We start from the raw sequence: 14,069 nt of genomic DNA, 5'->3' as shown, positions 1-14,069 counted from the left end.
GAGGGGGGGGGGCGTGAAATAAAAGGGGATCCCTTAAGATAATGTTTAAACGTTGGGATTTCTATGACCTTCCATTTGAGGAGAAACATGCTCGATTTTTTTTAATCTAATAAAAATAGAAGATATGGTTGTTTTTCATACTTGAAAAGAGATTCATTCCATTGTTCCTTTAAGCAGAAATCCGCAAGTCAATTTTTTAGAGAAACAAACATTTAAAGTAATTAAATTTCAAAAGTGAAAAATGGATAGCTCATTCATTTATCAGAAAAGGATTTTAAAGGTATCGTTGTGAATCAGAGATTCACTTTAAATTTTGGAAAGGAATTGAGTTTTTGCCACAAACTCAAATCTTCTGATCTCAATATCTTTGCAACCTAATGGTGCAAACTTATATTATTTTATCTATAAGTATTTATAGTTTGAAATATCAAAGGTCTACGACTTTGGGTTACAAAGATATAGAGATTTGAAAATCAGAGTTTGTGGCAAAAACTCAACTCCTTTACTTGAAGTTATATTTTTTAATATTTAAAATAAAATAAAACTTTTTAAGAACTGCTCGCGAATTCAGGTCAAATTAAAGTAAAAGTCTTGTAAGTTTATTCATCATATAACTGCTATTTCCAAAAAGATATGGAAAAGAGCAAGATTTAAATTCTAAATAAATTGTTTTTTTCTCATCATAGTAATTTGGTCACAAAGTTGTTCGAGTAATTTTGCATAAATTTGACCTTTTTATTTTCAAATTGTACACACTTATAATATCATCAATATGTCAAGTATGTTAATATTTTAATACTTCAACTACTTGATTAAATCTTATCCCAAGCTTTTATTTTTTACCTTGTTTGTTTCCCAAGAATAGGACCAAATCTAGTAAATGCTCTAACACCAACCTAGGGGTAAATAGAAAGATGTTAGGTACTTTCTTAAAGGCATTTTCCCAATCGGCAACTTCCCAATGGTATTTTACCAAGTGGCAACTTCCCAAATGTGCGATTTCACAAGCGTCAATTACCAAAGTCTGCCCTTGCCGCAGCATTCGGCCCCCTAGCTCATCCTAGCCACAGCGCTCGCCCCACCCCTAATACAACCTGCGTCGCCTCAGAAGGCCTAACCTAACCTTTGAGAAATTGTCACTTGGGTAGTTGCAACTTGTGAAAATGTCTTTGGGAAAATTCCCAACACCAATAGAATTGGACTGATGATTAATAAAGAGTTGTCAGAATATTAGATTATCACTGAATATTCACAATCAACATATTTGTAAAAATAATGAAAATATTTTATTGCATTCATTCTTTTGAGCATGCTTATCAATATAGATTCTCACAAACGAAAACAAAAAAATGAATGTCAAAATATAAGTTTTAGTTTTAAGATGGGTTTATCCATGATATGTTTTTTAATCACAATTGAAAGTTGTGTCGAAAGCTTAATGATAAAAACTTTATTTAACATGCAGATGGGATTGAAAGTGACGTCTCTCTGACGTTTAACAAAGAATATCTGAATTTGCAGTTAAAAAAGATATTTTAAACTTATTGTATGTATCATATTAAGCTATTCTGAAATTTCTCAATAGAAATTTGTCAATAAATCAATGTTAGAATAATATATTTCTAATCATTATACTAAAGGAATTGAGTTTGTGTTACAAACTCTGATAATTAATCCATATATATCTTTACAACCAAATGTCCTAGACTTTAGATATTTAAAATTGTGAATTTTGATGGATAAAATAATTTAAGTTTGAAATATCAAAGGTTTACATCATCTGGTTGTAAAGATATAGGTATTAGAAAATCGGAATTTGTGGCAAAGACTCAATTCTTTTCTTATTCTTGATGAATTTGTTAGCAAATTTCTTCAAAATCTTCAAATGTCGTCCAAGAAATCTACGAAAAATGTTTTTGAACAATGGTGCATGGCAGAAACCAATAACTGAATTAGATTACATATTTTCGATAATAACGGTTGACTTTTATTTTGTCAACCAGTTCCTAAACAACTGATTAGGCCACTGTAGAATCGTGGTCGCTATTGAATAATTTAAAAAACGATTTACAAAATCATCCCTTTTAGATCGAATGGACAATCCATGAGGATTTTAAAGATTGAATTTGCCCTCTTGCTGAACAATTATAAACCGTAGAAACGTCTAATAGGTCTAATATGAATCCTAAAATATTCCTGCAGTCTACGATAGTGCACTAGTTCAACTATCATGTCTAGCCGGTCTCTCCCTTTAATTAAAGTAATTTGCTTGTGAATTTCCGTTATTCTACCGATGGGACATTTTACAGGAAGACTTTTATGCATGAATGTCTTTGAAATGTCAATTCTATAAAATGTCCTGTGTATGAAATGTCTTATCTTTGAAATGTCATGTCTATTAAATGTTCTGTCTATGAAATGTTAGGTCAATAAAACGTCCTGTATATAAAATGTCTTTCTACGAAATTACTTTTTACGAAATGCCCTGTCTATGACATTTCCTATCTTTGAAATATCCTGTCTATAAAATGTCTTTCTACGAAATGTCTTATTACGAAATGTCATGTCCATGAAATTTCATCTCTAAAATATCCTGTCTATCAAATGTTCTGTCTATAAAATGTCTTTCTACGAAATGTCTTTTTACGAAATGCCCTATCTTTGAAAATTCCTATCTATGAAATATTCTGTCTATGAAATATATCCTACCTAAGGAAATGTCCAGTCTATAAAATGTCCATCTATCAAAATGTTTTTTTTGAAATGTCACGACATCTTATTTTACCTTTGTGAAAATTCCACCAGGCTTATTTTCAAGAACATCAGGAATACCAGTTTCTAAATAATAATATTTACGGTTTTTCTTTATTCTCTAATAAAGATAATATAGTAAGGGGGGGGGGGCAGCTTTCAGGTCTAACCCCCTCACAGTGGCGCATTTTAGGGGGTCATGTTGGGGGTGGGGAGGGGGTTGGTGTTATCACAATATTCTTTTAAAATGCGCATATCCCCATGTTTAAATGATGAAAATAGACTACATAAATGTATTTTGATATTTGAATGTGTTTTAAATTGACTCATTTTCCAAAAAAAGAATACTTTTTTTCCACTAAAAAAAGGCTTTTGTAAAAATATATTTTTTATCTTTTATTATACTAACTTTATGCTTAAGAACGATTAAAACTGTATTATAAAATATACGCAAGGTTTTTTAAGATGAAAATTGCATTAATTTAAATTTAAAATTTAAAAAAATTTAAATCTAAATTTAAAATTTAATCTTTAAATTTAATTTTTATATTTAAATTTTAGCATTTGCAAACATTTAAATTGGTGTTACTATAGTTACAAATATAATTTAATCGCAAAGCAGTATGGCAAATATCAAAGATACTAATTTTTCTTCGTCACATTTAAAATCTACATAAATCTTATATTCTTATTTTATGAACATTGTTTTAAGTAGATTGCATAAAATTATTAAGATTTTATTTTATTACTGTTCACGTTTATGTTATTAAACTGTACTGAACCAATTCTGCAAATCTGCCGATTGCGTACATTTCCAGAGTTCACACAGAAGACGTGAAAATGGTTGGTTTTTGGTCAGATTTCAAAACTTTCACACAAAATTATCACGACTTAGACAGTAGACACATCTCTCTAAAAACATCTGAAGCAGCCAAACCTTACATGACATAAATTAGAGGTTTTTGCTGAATACGTAATGACCAGCTCTTAACGAGAGCCGAGTTCCTTCGGTAAATTCCTGTGTCCGCCCATGACATTCTTACCTAAATCTGTGTTCAGGATAATCTCCCTATAACAAATCTTTTAATTTGATAAAGGAAAAATAATGTATTTTTAAAACAGTTGTATTTGTTCTCTTCATTTCAAGAGAAAGAGTGCACTGTTGATAATCACTATTATTTTAGTTTGCATGCTAACAAGTTTTTGGACAGAAATGTTTTCTTTATCGAGAAGGTTCAAAAGTAAATAAAAGTTAATTTCAATCTTTTTTAAAGATTTAAATTGAACTTTTTTTCTTGAAATTTGTTTAAGAAAATCCGGAAACCAATACAACTTTATAGCACCGTGCTATGAAATACAGCTTATTTAACATTAAAGCACGATGATTACTTTTTAGCACGTTTACTATAAAATTTACCTCAAAGTGACCATGAGTGATTAAGTACACAATAGTTTTAAAGAATTTTTGCTTTACAGTATTTTTTACAAAGTAATCATAATCAAAGTTAACTAAAAATAAATCTAAAGTAATACACTGATTCTCTCTCAATTAAAATAATCGATGTCATGTTTTAAGTTTTAAATTTAAAAAAAAGAAAAACTATGAAGATTGTTATTCCTTGGTTTATGAAGAGAAGCATAATGCTGACAATCCACCTTAAAAATTAAATCTTAAATTTGATTGTCATTTGATTAAAACTAGCAAATGTATCGATATTACCCAAAAATTTTAACACAAAATCATCTGGTCATTTTTAAAACTAAATTTACAAACTTGTTTATTTACCTAGCTTAGTTTACTAAAAGTCAAGTGTATTTATATTAATGTTTTTGATATTGAAAAGAAAAGATTTATTTGTATTTTTAAAAGGACCAGACTTTGTTTACTTTATTTCACTGAAATGTTTGCTTTTCAAAAATGCTATTTTCTGTAAGATTGAGGTGAGAGTGTTGTTTTTCTTTAGTAAAAGAAGTTCTTCTTTTTTTGTAAATTGACAGATTTGAACATTTTTCAAACCAAAACTTTTCACAAAAAGGAAAAAGTGTAAAACATTCTTAACTAAACTTTCAGTGTGTTCTGGCTTAATTTGCAGTACACTGACCGCAAACATAGAAGCGTTTAGTGGACAGTGCTACAAACTAAGATTTTAAATATAATGCATGAAATGAACTTATATCAACGGTCGGGAATGTTTAATTTCTCCAATTATATGTCTTCCACATAGATAAACCATTTATTAACACTGTACCGTCCTTAAACTTTCCCCACGCCTTACCTAATATCAGCAAAATGCTATGTTTCGGTTCAATATTCTCTTACTATAGGGTTATTAGAGGAATGGAAAATCGTTGAGCACAAATTCTGCATGCAAATGTAACTATTGGAAGTGTTACTATAGAACGTGTTATTATAGGAAGTGTAACTTTATAGGAAATGTAACCTAATAGGAAATGTAACCTAATAGGAAATGTATCCTAATAGGAAATGTAACTGATAAGAAATGTAACCTAATAGGACATGTAACCTAATAGGAAATGTGACCTAATAGGAAATGTAACCTAATAGGAAATGTTACCTAATTGAAAATTTAACCTAATAGGAAATGTAACTGATAAGAAATGTAGCCTAATAGGAAATTTAACCTAATAGGAAATGTAACCTAATAGGAAAGGTACCCTAATAAGAAATGTAACCTTATAGGAAATGTAACCTAATAGGAAACGGTGTTATAGGGTGTGGAATTATTTGATGTAAAACTATATGAAATGTAACTGAGCCCATTTTGCGAAACAAACTGCGAAAAAATTGACACAAATTGTGTAAAACTGGTCTAAATTGCGAGGGAAAAAATGACGGTGGATTCTGTACGGTAATTTTTGAAGCAGAGATTTAAACGTTGTAAAATGTTTTATTTTGCAAGATTTTGTTGCAGTTGCAATATTATTTTTTCGCGGAATTGCGCTTGCTTCTGAAAAATTAATTTTTGCTCAAAAATGCGGGATTTTGAGCAAAAGTTTTCAAAATACGCAAGCAAATTTGCTTCCACTGGAAACCCTAGTTCTCACCTTAGAGTTATGAACTCTTGAGCAGAGTTTACAAAACCAGCGAAGACCAGCAGCCAGGGAAACTCCACTGCTATCGATTGGAGCCATATGCTTATCCTTAATATAAATCAAGATATGGAACATTTTTTATTAAATATATTTATTCAAAATATTTTTGTTAAACCATTATCAAATTTTGACTTTTTGGACCCAAATCGTTTCTTTTAAATATTTTTCGTTTCTTTGAGACATGATAATTATTTTAGTTAGTTTTCATTACCATCTCATTATTTGTTTCTTAACGTTATGGAACTCATTGTTCGTAAAAACTATTATATTAAATCGATCTTTGCAACATGGGTGTGGGATTTAATTTAATTAAAAGCGAAAAGTGATTGAACTACAATGACCCAGTTAAGCCACTTCCTTGTGCCCGTCGGTTCAAGTTGAAGCGGTTCAACTTACTCTATGTAGTTCAACTACTTCCAGCTATTCATTTGGTTTCTTTACCAAACGGTTGCCTCGAGAAAAAGATTTTAAACGACGGTACAGTATATTATCCTCCCCTTATAATATCTGCATGATCTGTGATTGTTACCTTTTTCTCTTGTTCCGACTCTAATACGCCTGTTCTTGAATCCGTTTCATGAAATCGAGATGAACCTTTATGGAAAACAAAAATAAATATTTATCTATAAAATAAAACAAGACATTCATATACATATATATATATGTTGTGTATAGCCGGCCAAACAATATTCTAATCACAATACGTACCTAGTCTAGTGGAATTACAAGTTTTACGTAGTTAAGGATTAACGCAGTTAGATCCTTAGACAATGTAAACCGCATTGAATATAGGTATGTTCAAACAGCATTTATTACATATATACGTCTGCAGTACAGTACAGTACAGTACAGTACAGTACAGTACAGTGCAGTACAATATATAATAACCGACCGGGGTTTTAATCTTCCCAATTCTATTCTATTCCTTTTAAAGCTTGTGAGGCTTACAGCTAAATGTGAGCAAATACCAGACAACGCAAATATTAGAATCCGCAAATAATAGACCAAAACTTTTAAAGGGACTGAAGATGTGATTTCAAAAATGACTCCCCTTTATTTAGTGGCACCGTTGATAATTTCCTGGAGAACAATTTTTGGACCCCCCCTCGCCCCAGCCCCTCCTATCAATGTACATGGATCTTACAGAAAGTGTTTTAACTTAACCTAACCAGTGGCCACAGCGCTCGGCCCCCTAGCCTGTCCTAGCCGCAGCGGTCGGCCCAGAAATTGTCTTAACCTAACCTAACCCTAAATAATACAAAATAACTTAAGATTAAAGGTCATGTACAACATTGATAGGAAAGGGAGCGGGGGGGGGGGGTAGGTCCAAAAATCGTATACTAGGACGGACCCGCACCGTTTTGTCCGATGTACATTGGTATCTTTTTTACCCTTTTCTGATCAAGCATGAACAAGATACCCGTGAATTTTTTAAAACTGTTTTTTTAATTAATTCTCCTATATAACACTAACTTACTAATTTCTTGCCATAGCTCAGTAGGAAGTGTTAGAATGGAGCACGTTTCAAGCTAAAAGAACGATGACATCTTCTCCACTTTGATCACATAAAGAATTTAAATTTTCTGTCACTTAAAATCAAAACTAATTCAATGATGAGCAGATAGAAAATTAAATAAAAAGTTATACTTTCAGGTTGTAAAAAAGAAGAAAAAGTGGGTATAGATTGTATGTTTTTTTTTAATGTAAAAAAATGTTAGAGAGAAGAAAAAGTAGCTTTATCAAAACCTTTATTCTCCACCTGGTTTAGGATGCCTTTCTTGAATATTTCCAATATCTTGAGATAAGTGAGGTTGGTGACAAGAAGGGTTAGTTGCTGTCTTAACCGGCATTACGGGCAGTGATACGTTCAATGGGGTTAGGAGCAAGGACGAGGATGAACAGCTTTGTATCGTATTCTGTGGATGTGAAGTTAATCTTGGAACTGTTGTTGGAGCTAAAGATTGAGGTATTGATGCTGTCTGGGAGTTCTGGACAAGACTAGTATGGTGCGTAGCAGTTTCATTTAATTCTGGAGGTCTCTGAAGTCTTGGCAATGTTCTGGAGCTGCTCGGAGATCCTAAAACCCCTCCTTGGGGTTTTGAGCTTTGAGGGTTCAATCCGTGAAGACTGAAGGCAGATACTGGTAGATGCCCTGCATTATTCTGCACAGTAGAGCCAGAGTAACCCCGTACCGAAGAAATCTGTTCTGTTTGACTACCATTTCCTCTGGATTGTAAAATAATTTCTTTATCTTGTGAATGGCCTGGATGTGAAACAATGTTTTCAGATTGCCTTAGTTGAATATTGGGGATTTCAGTTCTACTACTTAGAGTTGGAATTGCTGTATTCCTTTCCGAAGAACCAAGATCTGTACTCATCTGTATATTCTAAAAACATATCAATATAAAGGGTATCTAAAGATATTTTGGGTAAATTTTGAAGCGTAGTAAATAAAATATTTTATATTTGAGATTCTGTTTTGTTAATTATTATGCAGTTTTGGGTTTCTGCTTTATTAATTGTAGCATCATATCTAGTTTTCAAGAAAAAAGTGTTGTTTTGATGATCATAGTATATACCTGCCAGGAGGATCTCTCTTTTTCAGTTTTCAGATCTTCAGCAATAAGATGGTTGATTTCCTCAAGATCATCTTCTAAGCTGTTGGCTCCAGTAGTGTATTCTAAAACATTAAGCTTTCAGGGTGATTCACGCCTAGCTTTTTATATAAACAGTTTTATAGTTCAGATATTGCCATTTTTAAGTAGTTGTAAAAATCTTGCAGATTTTTCCAGATATTTTCATAAATCTAAAAAAAAAAATTCAAAAATCGTGATTTTTTTTCTTTGCAAAATTATTTCATGACCAGCCAGACACCTGCCCTGGAGTCATGTGGTATTTTAACCCGATCGGTTCAGCCGTTTTTATGTTTTTTGAATACAACAAATAAGCCAACAAACAACACAAATAAACATATTTTTCATTTCAATTTTTTTAAAATCATTTAATACATTTGAAATAATTTCAAATGTATTAAATGAAGCTAATGTCATATTGATGATAGTTCTTTACTAGAATTTTTATGTATCTTGCTAACATTAGAATAGGCGCTGATATTGCAATATAGTTTCCTAAAATCAGGTTAAATATAAAAATAAAAATAAAGCTATGCTGGCAAAAGGATGCTTTGGAATGGAAAAAGTGCAATTATTTTGGTAACTTGACAACAAATCTATAAAATCTCTAAAAAATGTTTTAAAACTTAACGATCTCCATTTGCACATATTAAAAGATTAGTAGATATTTCTTTTAAAATTTAAAATATATTAATTTAAAAAATATGTTAACAATTTAGTTACCTTGTACAGACTGTACAGGATTTACTGTGTGAACCTGGGACCAGAATTCAGCATCCGAGATTGGTTTTACGTTGCTTAAGTCACAGGATACAAGTACACGAAGAGCCCTAAATGAAAAAAGTCAAACATGTATTTATAGATAACTTATGAAAGACGTTCTTTATTCATCTTCAAATTGTATTTAAGGAAAACAGAAAAATGAAATATTAACAATTTTGATTTATTTCAAATTTTTAAGTTTAGAAATCGTCGAATGAAATAGCTTACTTAAATTGTTGAGTTATTTTGAAAAAACTCAAACAGACTCAGAACAAATAAATAAAAAAACACCATACTCTCTTTATATTACAAAATTTTAAAGTTTTTTTTATTTTCTTTATTAAAACTAAAAAAATTATGGATGCTTTTTGTGTCACTTTATTAATCTTTCCCTTTAAGAAAATACCTTTCTAAGAACTCCTGGAGAAAGAGACCGGAGGTTTTCTGAATTTGAAGAAAATGAAACTTTTTCCCTGACCAGGCTCTAGTTAAACCCTCATCCTTTATAAAATTTTCATTTAACAAATTTGTACTCGTGTGTGTGAGTAAGGATGGGCATTGCGAACAAAAAGCGATCGTTTGCGTTTTGTTTTTATTTTCGAAACCTAACGAAAAAAAGGATTAAAACTAACCAACTGTTAATTTTGAACTTTTAAATCCAATACCGAAACGATGATTAGTTTTACTGAAAAAAGTTCGGTTTTTAAATATTTTATGTGTATGGATATCATCATACATATTTGTTTAATATATATGTGACCGTTAATCCGACCTAAAGGAAACTCACCCTAGTGTTTTTTCACCTATGGTTTTTCTGATCTAAGGATTTGTATTATATCTTAGAATAGGTTAGGTAGGCTAATGGTTTGATGATGAGACGTGGTCCTAGTCGCTTTAGTACATAAAAACGCGCAAAGAGTTAAAACTACTTGATATTTTCCTGAAAAAAACGCGCAAAGAGTTAAAACTACTCGATATTTTCCTGGAAAAAACGACACAAACGTTAGTAAGAATCGTTAACGATAGTAAAAATTAAAAAAATACTTACCTTTGTTAAAGAAGCGACAAATTAGAAAAAAAACTATTAATTCTTTTTTTAAATTTTGAAAACCGATTCTTGTTAAAAGCGATCGTTTCGTTTTTTGTTTTTTTCTATGTTTTAAGAAACCATCAGTTGGAAATAGNTAAAAGTATACCTGGGTATTTTCACACTGGCACATGTCCTGATGTACTTCTACCAGATGGGTAAGAGTAGACTAAACCAAACCAAACTTCAATATACAATTAGAAAATTAATTAAATCTTCAGCATCAAGAGACTGTTGATATAATTTAAAGAGGGGCATCATGCCTGGCAGACTCATTACGTTTCCTATAGGAAACCTTCGCATATAATCAATAATATGGTGGATATATATATGGCTGTATTTCTATTTCTGAAAAGTGTTCCCCATTGTTTCTGCAGTCAAACTTTTGCAGAGAAACCACAATTAAAAATAATCAGTTTTGAAAAACAAACATGGATATCTTAATCATACTTGATCAAACAAAAATTTTAAGGTTACTTTTGTGAATTGGTCATTCGTCTAGCTATAGTCCCTTTAATATTCGTCTAGCTATATTCCCTTTAACATTTAATATTCGTTTAGCTATATTCCCTTTATCATTCGTCTAGCTATATTCCCTTTAACATTTAACATTCGTCTAGCTATATTCTCTTTAACATTCGTCTAGCTATATTCCCTTTAACATTCGTCTAGCTTTATTCCTTTTAACATTCGTCTAGCTATATTCCCTTTAACATTCGTTTAGCTATATTCCCTTTAACATTCGTCTAACTATATTTCCTTTAACATTCGTCTAGCTGTATTCCCTTTAACATTCGTCTAGCTATATTTCCTTTAACATTCGTTTAGCTATATTCCCTTTAACATTCGTCTAGCTATATTTCCTTTAACATTCGTCTAGCTATATTTCCTTTAACATTCGTCTAGCTATATTCCCTTTAACATTCGTTTAGCTATATTCCCTTTAACATTCGTTTAGCTATATTCCCTTTAACATTCGTCTAGCTATATTCCCTTTAACATTCGTCTAGCTATATTCCCTTTAACATTCGTCTAGCTATATTCCCTTTAACATTTAATGACATAATGCTGATAACATTCAAATTAAAGCCTAAAAGATTATCAAAACAAGAAAAAAAAATGTTGGTTTAAATGTTTTAATTAAAAATATATATCATATTTAAAAGTTTAAATTGAATACCAAGTTTTGAGAATAAAACTTAAAAAGAGTTTTTACGTTGTAATTACTTTTATTACATTTATTAGATACGTTTTCTATTAAAACTGAAAAATTGATCAAATTTCGAAAATAATGTTGTTCATCTTTCATTTTGGGTTTTTACATGATTTATTTTTTGTTTTAAATCATGTTGGATTCTTCTGATTTTTAAAATTTTTAAAATTTTAGAATGAAGGAATTAATATATAAAATGAACTGACCCTAGTCTCAAACTTTAATTTACTTATCCCTAATGTTTGCAACCTGACAGTGGAAATCTTGATATTTCAAACTTTCACTTTATAATCAAACAGATTTTATGGTTTGAAATATCAAAGATGTACATTAGGTTGCAAAGAGATAAGGATTAGAAAATTTAATTTTAAGGAAGGTTTTAGTTAATGTTTTTGTAATGTAAATAATGGCCAACTCTAAAATTCAAAAATTATATTTTTTACATATCAATCTTTTATTTTTAAAATGGTAAATATTTCTTGCTTTAATATAATTAGTAAATTGTGAAAAATGAGTTTAAACGTTTTTGGTCAAAAATTAAGCAAGGTTTGTTTCCCTGGAAATCACCGAATTTGTAAACAAGATTAGTCCAGGAGGCGGGGACCGAGGGGCCCGCATGTCCTTGTGTCACTGGATGGGTCCCAGGCCCCTTAACCCGAGTCGGGGGCGTACCCCAAGCCTGGGAACGCCCCCAGGGTGTGTCCCGAGAGCTCCAATCCATAGGAAAACGGGGCATTGCGCATGTTTGCACATTCTGAAATCCGCAAGTTTTGTTTGAAAACAGGGTTTCTTCACAACTTTCATAATAATATGAAATTTTTAAATAAAAAATAAAATAGTCTGAAATTCAATCTATGCTATTAAATTAGTATTTTAACAAAATATTTAATTTTTCTTTCATATTTGAAACGAAATTTGCCTTTAAAAACTTTACTTGTTGTGAATACGATATATGTATAGTTTTTTTTTCATTTTTATTCATCAGTATTTCTTTCTGTCCGGTATATATATGTTAATCTATCGTGTTAGTTATGTTATAAGTCTATCAGTTTATTGTATGTCTGTTAGTAAACCATTACCTCTGTTTTTTGTCTGTTAGTATTTAATATGTGTTTTACTGTTAGTTTTAGTCTTTCGTTTATATTCTTGTGAGTCTGTTCTGTGTCCATCGGTTTTTCATCACTTTTTCGAGCCTGTACATACTACGTATGTCTTATGTCTGTTAGTTTTTCGTCTGTCTTTCAGACCCTGAATCTGTCCTGTGTCTGTTTACTGTTAGTCTTTCGTCTCATTGTCAGTCTTTACGCCTGTCTTGTGTCTGTTAGTCTTTCACCCGTGAGTCTGTCCTGTCTCTGTAAGTCTCTCTCCTGTGTTTGTCAGTATTTCGTATCTTTGTAAGCTTGATCATTTACGTCAGATAGTCTTTCTTTGGCCGACAGCCTGAACGTCTGTTCTGTGTCTGTAAGTCTTTCGTCTGTTTGTCAGCATGTAATTTTGTCTGTTGTCTGTCAGTTTATTAGCCTGCCAATAGTTAAACCTGAAAAGTTTCTAGATGCAACGTTTTTTCTGAACATTTTGTAAAAAGTGGTTTCGACATTGAAAGCAATAAATCACCACTGTGGGAGACACTTCGACATCTGATTGGTTGAATATGTAGCCGCCACTTTCTTGTTGGACTGCTGTGTCCATAGGTGGCGGCAAGCAAGGTTACTTTTCAGTGATTTAAACACAATTTTATTTAGAATTTCAGTTTTTAATTTATTTTATGTACAGGGTGATTCAAATAAAAGTATGATTAGCGGCGTCTGGTGCAAATTGTACTTTTTTTGTGCACCTCTAGACCGTTGAGTACCAAAAAAAATAAAATTTTTTTATTCAATAATATTGAAAAAATACCATTTAGGAGATTTGCACAAAAAAGGTTCAATTTTGCTTCAAACGCCGCTAATCACTCTTATTTTCGACTCACCCTGAAACTTAAAAAAGCTTTCGTGGGTCCTAAACAACCTATTATTTAATATAATTTTTATCCTTTGCTGCCTGTCGCAATAGTTAATTGCTTGTCACATTTCTCACTTATTTAAGAATAATAAATGGGGTTTCTCGTAATATAAAAAAATCGTGTTGTGGCTTTTAGCTTTAAACTTAAAATCTAAATAATCTGCTAATTGAGAAACGGATTTAAGGTTTAAAAAAAATACACTTTAAGTTTTAGTTTAACAGACATTACACATTAAGATTCTACTTCATTTTAGGGAACTATTTTAAATAAACAAAAAATGATAATGTTGCAGAGATATGAAATGAGAAATTAAAAATTAGATTAGAAATTAGATTAGAAATGAGAAATTAAAAATTAGATTAGAAATTAGATTAGAAATGAGAAATTAAAAATTAGATTAGAAATTTTCAGCTTTTGGGAAAAACTTAGTTTCTTTATATCTGCATATAGTCTCCATACCTTCCGACTTTAGCAAGTTTATATCTGCATATAGTCTCCATCGACTTT

General features: G+C 31.0%; 1 protein-coding gene across 1 annotated transcript; it reads right to left on the bottom strand.

Moving 5' to 3' along the window:
• Positions 1 to 843: 843 nt before the first annotated feature.
• Positions 844 to 12,334, bottom strand: LOC111717899 (uncharacterized; the record flags this gene model as incomplete). The annotated part of the gene is made up of 12 exons (XM_023493362.1): positions 12,117 to 12,334; positions 10,457 to 10,516; positions 9,667 to 9,761; positions 9,222 to 9,328; positions 8,445 to 8,545; positions 7,625 to 8,252; positions 6,395 to 6,459; positions 5,818 to 5,913; positions 4,370 to 4,407; positions 3,795 to 3,820; positions 2,786 to 2,838; positions 844 to 896 (listed from the first exon to the last, which is right to left on the bottom strand). Coding segments are annotated over exons 1-12 (1,502 nt in total), but the record flags the coding sequence as incomplete, so codon positions are not given.
• Positions 12,335 to 14,069: the final 1,735 nt, after the last annotated feature.

Source organism: Eurytemora carolleeae, unplaced genomic scaffold, assembly GCF_000591075.1.
Source record: "Eurytemora carolleeae unplaced genomic scaffold, Eaff_2.0 scaffold1790, whole genome shotgun sequence".
NCBI lineage: Eukaryota > Metazoa > Arthropoda > Copepoda > Calanoida > Temoridae > Eurytemora > Eurytemora carolleeae.
The sequence above is the reverse complement of the archived record's forward strand: the minus strand, read 5'-3'. Positions and strand labels throughout refer to the sequence as shown.